The sequence below is a fragment of the Hemitrygon akajei genome, chromosome 15, assembly GCF_048418815.1.
Source record: "Hemitrygon akajei chromosome 15, sHemAka1.3, whole genome shotgun sequence".
In the NCBI taxonomy this organism is placed as follows: domain Eukaryota; kingdom Metazoa; phylum Chordata; class Chondrichthyes; order Myliobatiformes; family Dasyatidae; genus Hemitrygon; species Hemitrygon akajei.
The window spans coordinates 51739527-51755061 of record NC_133138.1 but is presented as its reverse complement, the minus strand read 5'-3'; the positions used below and the strand labels follow the sequence as shown (position 1 = coordinate 51755061).

The 15535-nt window shown below is 38.7% G+C and overlaps 1 protein-coding gene across 3 annotated transcripts in view; it reads right to left on the bottom strand.

The window, feature by feature from the left end:
* The window catches only part of LOC140739349 (protein phosphatase 3 catalytic subunit alpha-like), a 414361-nt gene that overhangs the window by 78589 nt on the left and 320237 nt on the right, over nt 1-15535 (bottom strand). For all 3 annotated transcript variants that reach the window (XM_073067568.1, XM_073067567.1, XM_073067569.1), the window contains one exon: nt 8567-8706. In XM_073067568.1, the coding sequence (XP_072923669.1) occupies nt 8567-8706 (140 nt within the window). The remainder of the gene's footprint in view (nt 1-8566; nt 8707-15535) is intronic.

Genomic DNA, 15535 nt, shown 5'->3' with positions numbered 1-15535 from the left:
CCTTGCATCTGGGTTAGGTAAACACGAGTGACTAAATGATGAGAGTAGACCCTTGCTCTCCCAGCAGAACCTGGCTAGTTGGTTCTTTGTCATTAGAAGGAACAAGGCACAAGTGGTGTGGGTGTGGCAGAGGGGTAAATGGGTGGTGTGAGGAGAAAGAAAAGATGCATATTTGAGTAAGATGTCAATATTGGCTGACTGACAGAAGGCAAAGAGAGGGGAATAAAGAGGGTCTTTTTTTGGTTGGCTGCCAATGACTTGTGGCAGTCTGCAGGGGTCGTTGAAGGGTTTGCTACTTTCATGTTATGTATTGATGATCTGGATGACGGAATTGATGGCTTTGGTGGGCCACGTTTGTGGGTGTAGGGGCAGGCAGGTGTTGAGAAAGCAGGGAGTTTGCACAAGGACTTGGAGAGATTAGGAGAATGAGCAAAGAAATGGTATATGGAATACAACACAGGGAAGTGTATGGTTATGCACTTTGTCAGAAGAATAAATGAACAAATGGAATTTGCCTCTCATTTCTAAATGCTGAGCAAATTCAGAAATCAGAGGTTTAAAGGGACCAGTAAGTCCTAGTGCAAGATTCCCCTAAGCTGGGATCCTATCCTGGGGTCCATGGACCCTCGATTAAAAGTAGGGGTCCATGGCATTAAACAGGTTAGGAACTCCTCCTCTAAAGTTTCCCTAAAAGTTGACTTGGAGGTTGAGTAAGTAGTAAGGAAGACAAATGCAATGATAGCATTAATTTTGAGAGGACTCAAGTTTAAGAGCAAGGATGTAACGCTGAGGCTTTCTAAGACATTAGTCAGACCACATTTGGAGCATTGAGAGCTTTTTTGGGCTCTATATCTATGAAAGGATGTGCTGACATTGGTATGGTCCAGAGGAGGTTTACAAGAATGATCCTGGGAGGTAAAAGATTACCGTAGGAAAAACATTTGATGGCTCTGTGTCTGTACTTGCTGAAGAGTAGAAGATTTGGGGGGGAGGGGATCTCATTGAAACTATCAAATATTGAAAGGGCTAGATAGAGTGGATCCGAAGAGGATGTTTCCTACATCGGAGGAATCTAGGACCAAAGTGTGTTTACTGAGTGCTCTCTGTCACAGCTCGGTGTCACATATTGTTGGTGTGTGAATGAATGGGATGCGGGATATGAAACAGTGTTGGAGCCACTGGTGGAGGCGTTAAGATCACTGTTTGAAAATCACTCGCAGATATACAAGGTCATAGTATTTCATGTTGAAATGCATCCACAACCTGGCGCTTACCTCTTGCCATTGACCACCACAGACGTTTGCTTGCATTACCTTCACAGACTTGTCATTTTGCTCTCCTGCCATTTCCATCCCTTGCCTGTAGTTACAGGTGATCCCATTTTCTTGGGATCACCAAGATTGGTTGGCAAATCTTGGAGCAGTTTTTTTGATTGCAGGGCAGCAGCTGCAAGATCAGATGGAGCTCCCAAAAGCCTGGCAATACCTGCTACAGCCAAGAGAACACTGCTACCATAGTGAGCTCTTCTTTCAGAGATGTTTGGCTTTAATAATGCAGATGATCATTAAGTGCTGCTGGCCGTGCATGATCCCCAGACCATGGTTGCCTGGATTGCCATCCAATAAACAGCACAGCTAGTGCTGGCTCAATACTATATAAAAAAATCTAATAAAGTGATTTATCAACCTGACCCTGCTTGAATACTGGGTGTTAATTAATGTCTCTGGTTTGATTGATTGTAAAGAAAATCCCAGCTAAACATAGCAATCAGGCAATTAAGCAGGCAGCATGAAGTTGGTGTGTTCACCTCACTGAAAAACTGAAAATAACAAGCATGGCTTAATCATGCTCCAAAATTCTTGCAAACATTTGTGGGAATTATTAGAAAAGTCACCATCAGATATTAAAAAAGAGAAAGCAACAGTGCAGCCACTTGATGAGAAAATTTATCTGAAAAAAATTAATCTTCAGAATGTATTATCCTGTTGATTGCTCTGCTAAAGTGTTGAGTGCCATTTTCAGTTGCATATATTTTAATATTAAATAATTATTATTTTGAGGAACTTCAATGCCTTGGGAGAAATGATCAAACTTGATTATATAACTCATAACATTAACAAATATTCTCAATGTAAATGCAGATTGAGGAATCTAAATTTTGACAGTCATCTTGATGTCAGGTAAAATATTTCATCATTATGTTTATAAACAGCATTGTGAAAGTTGCAGTTCCTGTGGACCTTGGAGACTGATTCATTTCTTTCCCCATTGTAGTAGTGATGCTCTACGTAATTTCTTCTGAACCTTTACGGGTTAGCACAGAATTAATGAGAATGGAAACTTCGATAAATTGTTGAAAGAAATGACCTTATAAAATGGCTTAAAAACCTACCCCTGCGAGTACTGGGTGTTAATTAGTGTCCATGGCTTGACTGATTGTAAAAAATACTTCAGAAGAGGAGCCTGACAGTTTTTTGACAGCGCTTGTCAAAATACATCGCTTAAATGATTTCTTTTTCATCTATATCAGAAATCTGAGATACCATTTTACCCATATAAAGCAAAAGTTGAAGACACAATGTCTTGATGAAAGATGAAAATCTACAACATGAAGATGAAGGAAAGATATATTTGACAGCATTATCACAGAACCTTGAGGAACAGGACTGTTTTGAATTTCTGGAAACCTGAAGGGAGACTGTTCAGGCAAAAAGCAAGTGTGTCTATTAATGGCCAAAGTGTATTCAATATTTATGTTTTCTGATGATGAAACTGTTGCCTGTGAAGCGAAGAAAAATTTCCACTTCGTTGCATTTTAGGGCTGGGTATTGAATTGTATAGTTTATGACTGTTATGTGCTCTGCCACAGAAATGAAGTGCAAATCTGAACATGAACTGCTTTCAGCCTTTACAGGCAATGCATGAAATGTGCCTTTGTACATAGAATGCTTGGCTCATGGCAGTGATATGACTAGGTGGTGAATGATATTTGCTTCAACCACGTGCAAAAATGCAATGATCAAATTATTCACTAGTGGCCACTTTATTAGGTACTTTCTGTACCTAATATAACAGCTACAGAGCGTATTTTCGTGTTCATCTGATACTGTAGCCCATTCACTTCATGGTTCCATTCAGATATGCTCTCCTACGTGTGGTTATTTGAGTTACTGTCGCCTTCTTGACAGCTTGAACCAGTTCGGCCATCCTCCTGTGACCTCTCTCATTAACGAAGTATGTTTGTCCACCAAACTCCTGCTTACTAGATTTGTTTTTATTTCTCGCACCATTCCCTGTAAACACTAGAGACTGTTGTACATGAAAACCTCAGATCAGCAGTTTCTGCGATACTCAAACCACCCTGTCTGGCACCAACCATCATTCCACGGTCAAAGTCACTTCGGTCACATTTCTTCCCCATTGTGATATTTTGTCTGAACAACAACTCAACCTTCTGATCATGTCTACATGCTTTTATTTATCAAATTGCTGCCACATGATTGGCTGATTAGATATTTGCATTAACAAACAGGTGTACAAGTGTACCTAATAAAGTGGACACTGAGCATAGCTTTTTGTTACTCTGTGTGTCCAGTAAGCTCCACGTTCATAATTTCAGTTGGATACAATAAGATTCCACTACCATCTTCCCCTTTCAATATTTTGAAAGGATCATTCCCTTTACAACTCCCTGATCTGCTCCTTTATCCCCATCAACCATTCTCATCTTCTGGCATTCACCCATGCAACTGCAGAAGATGTAGCACCTCCTCCTTTTCCTCTTTCTTTTCCACTATCTAATGACCTGAAGTCCTTCCATGTGAAGCAGCAATTCTCTTGCAGTTCCTCCAATCTAGTGTACTGTGGTCAGTATGGTCTTCTCTACACTGGAGGAGCCCAAGTTTGGGTGACCACATGGCCTAAGCCCTAGCAACTTAGCCTCGTAAAAATCTGTCAAAGTGATATGGAAACAGCAAAAAAGTTGCCGATGTGCCACACGGCATGGAAAAGAACAGTGAAATGTGCCTTTAATTTACATATTTACATATATGTACTGGTTACAATAAAACAGAATGCATATAGACCTTGATGTTGAAACTGAACTGCATTTCTGAAAAACGCAACATTGATTTTAGTATTAAGTTCAGTGTCGGGAAATATTCCAAAAACATCTTGTAGGTAGTAGCACATTTGTTTCAATAAATAGAAGTTTTTACTGTGAGACAGTGCCAATAGGATTTACCGATATTACATCTAGAATTCAAAGCATTTGGATACCAGTTAACAACAATATTATCAAAGTTCTAGTGAATTAAATCATTCATGTTACTTTGCTGTATTTTTTTTTCATAAATTGAACCTTAGAGATTCTTTAATGTCTGGAAGGGTATGTTGAATTGGCGGTGATGCATATTTACTTCAAAGGCTCACTGCTGTACAATTGCTTGCACACAGCACCAATAAAATTCAGAGTTATGCTACATAAATAAAAATGTTATATTGTAAAAAGAATGGTGCAGAGGTTACATGATATTCACATACTAATTATATTATGGTCTTGGATGGCCTATCTATTACACACTCTGCTAATATGGAGTGTGCAAAGCAAAATAGGTGGGTCATGGGTCATTTGCATAGGGTCATAGGACAGTCAAGTCCAAAGAAATGGGAGTGAGTCAGAGGATCAATCAAGTGAATAGGGGTGGATTGGGTCCATAGGATGTTTGGGAGGTAGGAGGAATAATCTGGGGTTCAGAGCCTGAGCAAAGCCCTAAAGTTTTAACATTATATAGTCCCAACCAGAAGAGATTCTGAGCAGCAGACACTACAAATCAGGACCAGCCCCTTTAAGTCATGCAAATGAATATATTACGTGTAGAGTCAAGATCTGTATCCTGCACAGTGCGTGCACGATTGATAGAAAATCAGGAAAACAGTGTCTGTTTAATATACGGATCAACTGACAAGTACTCAATATTCACATAAATTGAATTACATATCACCATACAATAAATTTTTCAGGCCTGCATTTGTACTGAATATCTCAACATTCCTGTTAATCCTTTTCATTCTGACAAACACCTTGATCTTTTGCTAAAATACAGCAGATGATTTGCACTTATCTGTGTCCCACAAAGTAATGAGATAAGTAATCAATTAATCAGCTTTGAGAAACTAACAATGCATTGCAAAAAAATTCTCTTCAAAGCTTCTCAGAACCTTTCTTAAACCATTTGGAGAAGACAGCTTTTGATGCAAAATACAACAAACCATGTGGCAAAATGTTAGCATGGAATTTATGCACATAATCTGTACTAGAAACTGAATCTTGAACTTTCTGATTCAGAAGTACATAATGCATCCTTGAACCAGGTTAATTGGAGATGTTCCAATTATGACTGAGTTTATATGATCAGCCACTAGGGTGAACATAACTTACCAAATTTACTAGTCCTTTAACCAAACAATTAAGTTGTAAGTTCTGAGCTTGGAAATATTAAAGGTAGTGGGAAAGGAATTAGATAGAGACCGGGAATCAAGTCCAGAACAGGAAAAATCTGTGGATATATGTGAAAATATAACAGCAGTGTAAATATAAGAGAGACCACTGAATCGGCCCTTTGAACGCTAGTGAATTAAAATTCTACCACCTCTTAGAAGGAGGGTAGAGGAGACAGGGTGAATGAGTCGGTGATGGGCAAAGATAAAAAGCCAAGAGCTTACTTGCTCTTCAAAATTATACTAAAATCTATTCACAATCACCCTTCTTGTTAAATCTATTGATTGATTTATTTAGAGATACGGCAGGGAATAGGACCTTCCAGTCCTTTGAACCATGCCACCAGCAACCCTTGATTTAACCCTAACCTAATCATAGGATAATTTACAATGACTAATTAACCTACTAACCAGTACACCTTTGTTCTGTGGAAGGAAACTGGAGCACCCGGAGAAAACCCATGCATTGTACAGGGAGAACATACAAACTCGTTACAGAGGGCGCTGGGATTGCAATGCGAACTCCCGTATCCTAAGCTGCAATAGCGTTGCACTAGCCACTATTCTGCTGTGGCACCCACCAAACCAAAGTATGCAAATCTATAAGAAAAGATTTGTGATTGTTAATTTCTGTCCAATGTTATGAACAGTTTTGAATAACTGATCTTGTATTTAAATATGGAATAATACCTATTCATGAACTTTTATTTTAGGGAAATTTTCCCCTCATCCTACAATTTAAAATTGGAAAATTCTCCTTGTATGGAACAAAGTAAAACTATAGGTATGAAATCACTGAAGAATTACTTTAAAGTTTAATTAAAGTTAGGAAGAAAAAGAAAAAAAGTTGGCATTTCAATATTTTAGTCAATTACATCTATTTACAAATTTGAAACGTTATAAATATTTGGTACAATTTTTACCTAATTTTGGTAAATTTGCAATATTCATTCAAGTTTTGTATATCATTATTCTATGCATTTATTGTCAAAAGTCATGTACCAGATTATTCCAGTGTCTCATAAATTATCTCAAAACTACAAAACCCACCTCTGTTGTTGAATTTTATTTTGGATGAATACATATGAATAAGAAATGACCATTATGGAGTGATATTAAAGATTGTACCATAGCCAATGGTCAGAGACTGATTTCATGACTTCTGCTGCTGTATCCCATCCACTTCAAAGCTCAGATCACAGAATCAGGTACAAAAAAGCAGTATGGTTAACTAGCCTTGCATTGAGTACTGAGATCATTAAAATTTAATCTTACCTTCTCATAATACAAAAATATTGTATATATTATTATCCTTTAGAAATGGAAGATGTTATCAGAAACATACGCATGTTTCAAAAATGTGTCATTATCCTATACCATGACAATTTACTGAATCATTAGAAAAAAAGTTATTTTTCAGATTTCTATGTATTATTTGTTTGTACAATTCTATCAACCATTTATGGATGATTGAATTCTTCCTAGGGAAGATTTCCATCATTCACAAATATCTTATTTACGGTACATGTCCAGATAGCTAAGCTACATTTACATACAATTCACTGAGTATAACAACAGAAAAAATAACTCAGTGAATAAAAATTAATTTTGTTGATGCACAAGGCAGAAGGGGGTTCGAGAGGAATAAGAAAAGACTAGCTTTAAAAAAAACTCGTGCTTTCTCTATTGTTTCTAATTCTTACAGATTGCATTAAATAATGCAGAGGTGAGATGATCTTCCAAAGGCAAAGAGGGAATAGCAATAAAGTAGCCACTGGAAAACAACAAAGTGTATTCAGGAATTGTACCAGTTCCCATGAAGACATTTTATCATCAACTAACAAAAGACATGATAAACAAAATACATGATAAACTAAACAAAATACATGATAAAAATAAAAAAACTCACACAGCCCAATGTTAATTAAATGTGCTTATATTTTTGTCACAAATTAAACTTAAAAATAGTAAAGTTTGAGAGTAAAAGGCTGATAGTGAGTCAATAATCTATTTCACATCTCCTTAATTTTATTTGCACTGAATTGAGCTAGTTTCCTTGTTTCTGAGCCAAAGGTGACACTTTGATACCACAACTGTGTCCATTCAATCCGTTAATCGAAATCTTTTATCTTCAATAGTAATTAAATTGACCACCAGAATGTTGATTGACAGTCAACTTTAACATTATATTTGGAGTATGAGACAGCTTCCACAAAAAACTCTGCACAGTTAATTGTTAATTTTGCATCCAACAAAATTTTATTGTACATATATGACTACAACAATTTCCATTTCACTTTATCAAGAGTTTTCTGGTTCTGTATTAATATATCTTTAATAGTTTGATTTCCTAGGGGTACTTTTTCCTTTACTCCAATTTGCACCATTTTCAAAATATTTTGGCAAAACAAATCACAGCCTTTATTGAAATGAGAAAAGACTTGGAGCTATTATAATGAAAGAAATTGGCTTCATTCAAAGGATATACACTTACATAAAATGTGAACATTCCAGGCATCTGAACCCAGATTGTATTATCAATCGTAAAGCCTTTGCTAGTGATACAGCTATGTTAAAGTAACCAAACAAAACCCAATTATTAAAACACAAAACCTATGAGATTATCATTTCATAATTATCCAGATTTGGTCGACATCTTTGTCATGAAAAAGCAATGTACCTACTATCTTCTACTGTTCAACTGCCAGTCTACAAGTATTCTATACACATCATTGGATTCTTTACATTATATGACTTTTTAAATCAAAAATATAGGCCAGGACCTACTTTTAAACTCCATCTATGGTAATCAACTGGAAGAACACACTTATTGGCTCACTTTGGACAAACTAATTCACCCACTCTGACTCAGATGAAATCAATGGCTCACTCAAATGTAATTCACTTAAATAAATCATTATCTGCCAAATGGGCTAATTCTGCTTCTATGCCTTATGGTCTTATTATATATGTTTGTTACCGCTAAACCTACATGAAACAACATTCAAGAAGATAGATGTCGTTCAGATTCCAAATCAGTTAATGAAGTGAAGATTTAAGGACTTACCTATAAAAATAAGAGCACCCTCTCACTGTATTATGACTGAAATATTCCTGTGTCTTTTCATTTCCAAAATCTTCCAAAGGATCCGACCATAACAGATCACACATAGGACCAAATGCTGGTGGCTCTTTAAATCTGTCTAACTGTGAAAGAAACATATCGCATTGTCATTCGGTTGCGTCCAGTGGGAGAAAATACTTCCAATTTCAATCATGAGACACTAGAGAATCAAAATCAATTCAGTCCGTTTCATACACAAAATAATGCTGGAACGTCTTTAAAATCAGAAAATTGTCTGATTTTAAAGTGGTACTTCAAGTGGATAAATGTGAAACCTGATGCTGAGGTAATGGAGAAAGTATTATATGATCTGAACCTTAGTTAAGGACATGTGAAAGTTAAAGAGAGCTAAGAGCAGTATTTCAGAAAAAGAATTCTCAGTCCCAGAATAATTTTATCAGAATTTTCAAGTAACACAAATAGCTAAGTCACAAGTAGATAAAAAGGGCCCAAAGGATCATTGGGGACCCAAGTCACCCCAACCACAAACGGTTCCAGCTGCCACCAACCGGGAAACGGTACCACAGCATAAAAGCCAGGGCCATCAGGCTGCGGGACAGCTTCTTCCACCAGGCCATCAGACTGATTCATGACGCTGACACAATTGTATTTCTGTGCTATATTGACTGTCCTGTTGTACATATAATTTATTACAACTTACTATAAATTGCAATTTGCACATTTAGACAGGGACATAACATTAAGGTTTTTACTCCTCATGTATGTGAAGGATGTAAGAAATAAAGTCGATTCCATTCAAATTTGCTACATCAATAATTTTCTGCAAAATCATCGAATATCCAGTTTTTGCATGAGGCTTCACAGCAATAGTTAAAGTATCTGCTGTCACAGACCTGATTAAATATTGCTGGGATCTATACTATTCATCATTAGAGGAAAGTTATATGTGGAAGAAACAAAATAACTAACACCTAAACTACAGTGTGGAGAAATACATTTCCTCCTACCTTTTCTGATACTTCTGTCTGCCTCTAGACTACTGTTGACCATTTTAGCTAAATTATTTTGGCCTAGGAAGTTAATCATACTCCAATTGTTACACAGGTTCTATCAGGATAGCATCCGAGAGTTACGAGTACAATGGAACTTTGGGAATAAGGAGGAAGGGGAGCGGTGTGGAGTAATAGTATTCAGTGGTATGTGATAGTATTTCACAGAATTACTTTGAACATGGGTACAAAACACTTTTTCTACAATAAATTAGCTGAAAATTCACCCTTTCTACTGCAGCTTCCACTGGTCCTTTCCCACATCACAAACCTGGTAAGAACCTCATTTAATGGGACATTTCATACTCCATGTTTAATAGGAAATTCTTTTGTTACAGCAGCAACATTGAAAGACACACTTAGCAGTGTGCAGACTAATAATAAAGTACATAGTAAACACAATAATAATTTACCAATGTACAATTTGAAATAATGTAATAATAATGTACAAAATAATAAGATAAGATTTTTATAGTAATACAGTTGCAATTTTATTCAGTAACAGACCATTATAGCATCTAAGATGTATCAATGCTGATACTACTTTGTATCCAGAATCAAATGAAGCAATTCCTTCATTGCTTTCACTTCTAAAAGTTTAAATGAATGCCGAATGTACAAATGAATGAAATATTTTTGCAAACTAGAGAGCATGAAACTCAGCAGTCCTTTACTAAGATATACATACATGCTCATGACAAGGCTCTTCTTTTATCATTACAAACCTGATAATAAAAGCCGTCCAGTAATTTGACTAGAAATTCACTTATCAGAATTTCCTTGGAGAAGTAAGCCATCTGATCTTGCTGTTCCATTATCTATTTAGTCTGTACTTATCTGGAGTGGATTTTCCAATGACAGCACTGTTTCTGATCTAACCTGTGAAAAGACGAGGCCTCCAAATATACAGTACACTCAGTGACCATTTTGTTAGTTACCTCCTCTACCTAATAAGGTGGCCATTGAGTGTATGTTTGTGGTCTTCTGCTGCTGTAACCCATCCACTTCAAGGTTCAGAAGGTTGTGCATTCAGAGATGCTCTTCTGCACACCACTGTTGTAACACACGGTTATTTGAGTTATTGTTGCTTTCCTGTCAGGTTGAACCAGTTAAAGTGTTTGATGGTCAACTTCCCTGTTAACGTTTAAATACTGCATTCCTTCCATTCAGGAGTGAATATACCCGGATCATGGTCCAATTTGCCATGCGTTATTGCATAATGAACAAAAACAGAAATGAACAGGCCCAGCTTCTTTGAAGATGGACTACATTTCAAATAAAGGAATAAAAGAGACTGCACATACTATAATCTGAAGCAAAAAAAACACACACTGTTGGAGGAACTCAGTAAGACAGGCAGTATATAAAGAACTGAGGGGAAAGGGTGAAATCGGGAAACAGAAGTTGGTTGGTGACAGGTAGATGAGGAGAGCAAGAAAAGAGAGTAGATACCTAGATCAGTAGAACATTAATACAATTCCTCTGCACCAGTTCAAGGTGATGAGCAAAATGTGTCATATAAGGAAATTAAACTTGTGCTTCAAAGACAGGGACAAAGATATTTATAATTTTTAAAGAATTCTTCACAGATACTGATTGTAAAAAATCCAATACCAAGTCTAAATAAAATGAATTATTTTGAAAGTGACTGTAAAGTACTTGAGGCATTTTTGAAAATAATAACTGTAGCCAAGAAGAAACTTAAGACATCTAAGTAGATGTACCTAAAACCATGGACACCTAAGTAGCATTTGGCTGAGAATAACAGCCTAGAGCAATAACAAAACTGAAGCTGCAGGAATCAAGAGGAATATTCTCCCTAAGAACCCATGTCACATGTATCAGTATCGGAAAGTACAGAGGCATGAGATGGAAGCTTGCCTAGGTGAATTGGAGGGGGATACTGGCGAGGATGAAGGCAGAGCAGAGATGGCTGAAGTTTCTGGGAATAGTTTGCAAGATGCAGGATAGATATGTCCCACAGAACTTGTTCTCAAATTACAAGGCTAACCAACCGTACCTGTCAAGGGAAGTTAAGAACTGCATAAAAGCCAAGGAAAGGGCATATAACGTAGCAAAAGTGAGTGGGCAGTTGGATGATTAAGAAGCTTCTAAAATCCGACAAAAGGCAACTAAAAAAGCTATAAGAAGGGAAAAGATGAAGTATGAGGCAAACTAGCAGATAATATAAAGCAGGATATTACAAATTTTCTAAGTTATATAAAAAATAAAAGGGAGGTGAGAGTTGATACTGGACCACTGGAAAATGATGCTGTTGAGGTAGTAACAAGGGACAAAGAAATGGCAAATTAACTTAATAAGTACTTTGCTTCAGTCTTTACTTGGAAGACACTAGCTGTATGCCAGAGATCCGTGAGTGTCAGGGAACATAAGTGTCCGCCATTGTTATTACAAAGGAAAAAGTGCTAGGCAAATTGAAAGGTCTTAAGGTGGATAAATCAACTGGATTACATCCCAGAGTTCTGAAAGAGGCTGCTGAAGATGCATTAGTCATAATCTTTTAAGAATCACCTGGCATAGTCACGAAGATTGGAAAATTGAAGGATTGGAAAGATGCAAATGTCACTCCACTCTTTAAGAAGGGAGGAAGACAAAAGAGAGAAAATTATAGGCCAATTAGCCCAACCACAGTGGTTGGGATAGTGTTGGAGTCTATCATTAAGGACAAGGTTTTGGGGTACTTGGAAACTCATGACAAAATTAGTCAAAGTCAGAATGGTTTTTGAAAAGGGATGCCATTTACTTAGATTTTCAGAAGGCTTTCATAAGGTGCCTCACAGGAGGCTGCTTAACAAGATAAAATCCTACAGTGTCACAGGAAAGATAATGGCAGGGTCAGAGGAATGGCTGTCAGGCACGAGGTAGTGAGTGAGAATAAAGAAGGCGTTTTCTGGTTGGCTGCCAATGACTAGTGGAGATCCTCAGTGGTCAGTATTGGGACCACTACTTTTCACCTAGTTTGTTAATGACTTAGATAATGGAATTGATGGCTTTGTGGCAAAGTTTGTAGATGATATGCAGATAGATGGAGGGGCAGGTAGTGCTGAGGAAACAATGCAATTGCAGCAGTACTTAGACAAATTGGAAGAATGGGCAAAAAGTGTTGGGAAATGTATGATAAAACATTTTGGTAAAATGAACAATAGTGCAGACTTGTATCTAAATGACGAGAAAATTCAAACATCAGAGGTCCAGAGGGACTTAGGAGTCCTAGTGCAAGAATGCCAGAGAGTTAATTCACAGGTTAAACCTGTGGTAAAGAAGGCAAATGCAATGTTGGCATTTATTTCAAGGGAAACAGAATACAAAAAAAAGATTACACTGATGCTTTGTAAGACATTAGTCAGGCCACACTTGGAGTATAGTCAACAGTTTTGGGCCCCTTATCTCAGAAAGGATGTGTTGTTATTGGAGAGAGTCAAGAGGAGGTTCATGAGGATGATTCTGGGAATGAAGGGGTTAACATATGAGGAGTATTTGGGAGCTTTGGGCTTGTACTCACTGCAGTATAGAAGAATGCTGGGGGATCTCATTGAAACCTACCGTATGTTGAAAGGACTAGATAGGGTTGATGTGGAGAGGATGTTTCCTTTGATGGGGGTATCCAGAACTAGAGGACACAGCCTCAAAATTGAGGGGCAACCTTTTAGAACAGAGCTAAGGAAGAATTTTTTTAGCCAAAGAGTAGTGAATCTGTGGAATGCAGTGGAGGCCAAGTGCATGGGTAGCTGATAGATTCCTGATTGGGTGGGGCATCAAGGGATACAGTGAGAGGGCAGGTGTATGGGGTTGAATGCACGCGATGGGCTGAATGGCCTAATTCTGTTCATATGTCTTGTGGTCTTGTCTGAGACAGAAGATGGCTGCGGCTGTCAGAAGCTAATCATCTCAGCTCCAGGGTATCACCTTATTAAATCTGTAAGCTATTTAACAAACAAAATAAATTCCTACAATCAGAGCAGGTCTGTGCTGTTAGCTTTTTCAATTGTTTTTTCAATATTTGTCACCCCCATCAGATTACAAAGCAGTGGAGAACTATCTGCAAGCTGCATTGCAGCAACTTGCTTCCTATTCATTGTCAATGTCTTCTAAACCAAGTTAGGAGAAGAACTGGAGGAGCATGGTAAATCCAACAGCTGTAATTTCTAACACAAACTAGAGAAAATCCTGCAGATGCTGGAAATCCAATGGACACGGGTATGGTGAGTGCCAGGAGGGAGATAGTCCCTTCGTCCCTCCCCACTGAGCTCCTTCCTGGCCTCTATCCTTGCAAAGCGGAACAGGTGCTACACTTCCTCCCTCACTTCCATTCAGGGCCCCAAACTGTCTTTCCAAGTGAGGCAACACTTCACTTGTGAGTCTGTTGGGGTCATACACTGTGTCCGATGCTCCCAGTTTGGCCTCCAGTATATCGGTGAGACCCGATGTAGATTGGGAGACCGCTACACGCTATGCCGAGCACCTACGCTCCATCCGCCAGAAAAAGCGGGATCTCCCAGTGGCCACCCATTTGAATTCCACTTCCCGTTCTCATAAGTAAGCTCATGGCCTCCTCTACTGTCGCGATGAGGTCACACTCAGATTGGAGGAACAACAGCCATATTCCATCTAAGTAGCCTACAACCCTGATTTCTCGAACTTCTGGTAGTGCCCCCCCCCCTTCCCCTCACCATTCCCCATCCCCTTTTACCTCTCTCACATTATCTCCTTGCCCGCCCATTGACTCCCTCTGGTTCTCCTCTTTCCTTTTCTTTCTTCCATGGCCTTCTGTCCTTTGCTATCAGACTCCCCCGTATCCAGCCTTGTATCTCTTTCACCAATCAACTTCCCAGCTCTTTACATCATCCCGCCCCCTTCAGGTTTCACCTGTCACCTTGTGTTTTTCTCTCCCCCCCCCCCCCCCCCACCTTTAAAATCTACTCCTCAGCATTTTTTCTCCAGACCTGCTGAAGGCTCTTGGCCCGAAACGTCGACTGTGATCTTTTCAATAGATTCTCCTGGCCTGCTGAGTTCCTCCAGCATTTTGTGTGTGTTGCTTGAGCAGTAATTTCTCTCTCCTGTCATGTAGTACTCTGACTACTAAACTAGCCAATAGTATTAAAGAGGATACCAAAATTTCTTTGAATACATAAAGTGTAAAAGAGAGGGGAGAGAGGATATTGAACTGCTGGAAAACGACCCTGGAGAGATAGTAATGGGAGACAACGAATTAGCAGATGAACTGAGGAAGTGTTTTGCATCTGTCCACACAGTGGAGGACAGCAGTATGATGGAAGTTCCAGGTGTCAGGGGGCAGGAAGTGTGTGAAGCTACTTGTGGTAAATTATGTATACCTGTCTGGACATGCCCCTCTGCTGACTGCTCCTGTGGCTCCTACCACAGACCCCTGTATAAAGGCGATTGGAGGCACTGCTCCCCCCTCAGTCTCCGAGATAGGCTTTTATTAGCAGCAAAACGGAGCACGGCATCTCGGAGACTGAGGGGGGAGCAGTGCCTCCAATCGCCTTTATACAGGGGTCTGTGGGAGGAGCCACAGGAGCAGTCAGCAGAGGGGCATGTCCAGACAGGTATACATAGTTTACCACACTACTATAACTATAGAGAATGTTCTTGGGAAACTGAAAGGTCTGAAGGTAAATAAGTCACCTAGACCAGACGGTATTCACTCCAGAGTTCTGAAAGAGATAGGTGAAGAAATTGTGATGACATTAGTAATGTTCTTTCAACAATCAGTAGATTCTGGAATGGTTCCGGAAGGCTGGAAAATTGCAAATGCCACTCCACTCTCCAAGAAAGGAAAAAGGCAGAAGAAAGGCCAGTTAGTCTAATCTCAGTTGTTGGGAAAATGCTGGAGTCGATTACTTCGGATGAGTCTCAGGGT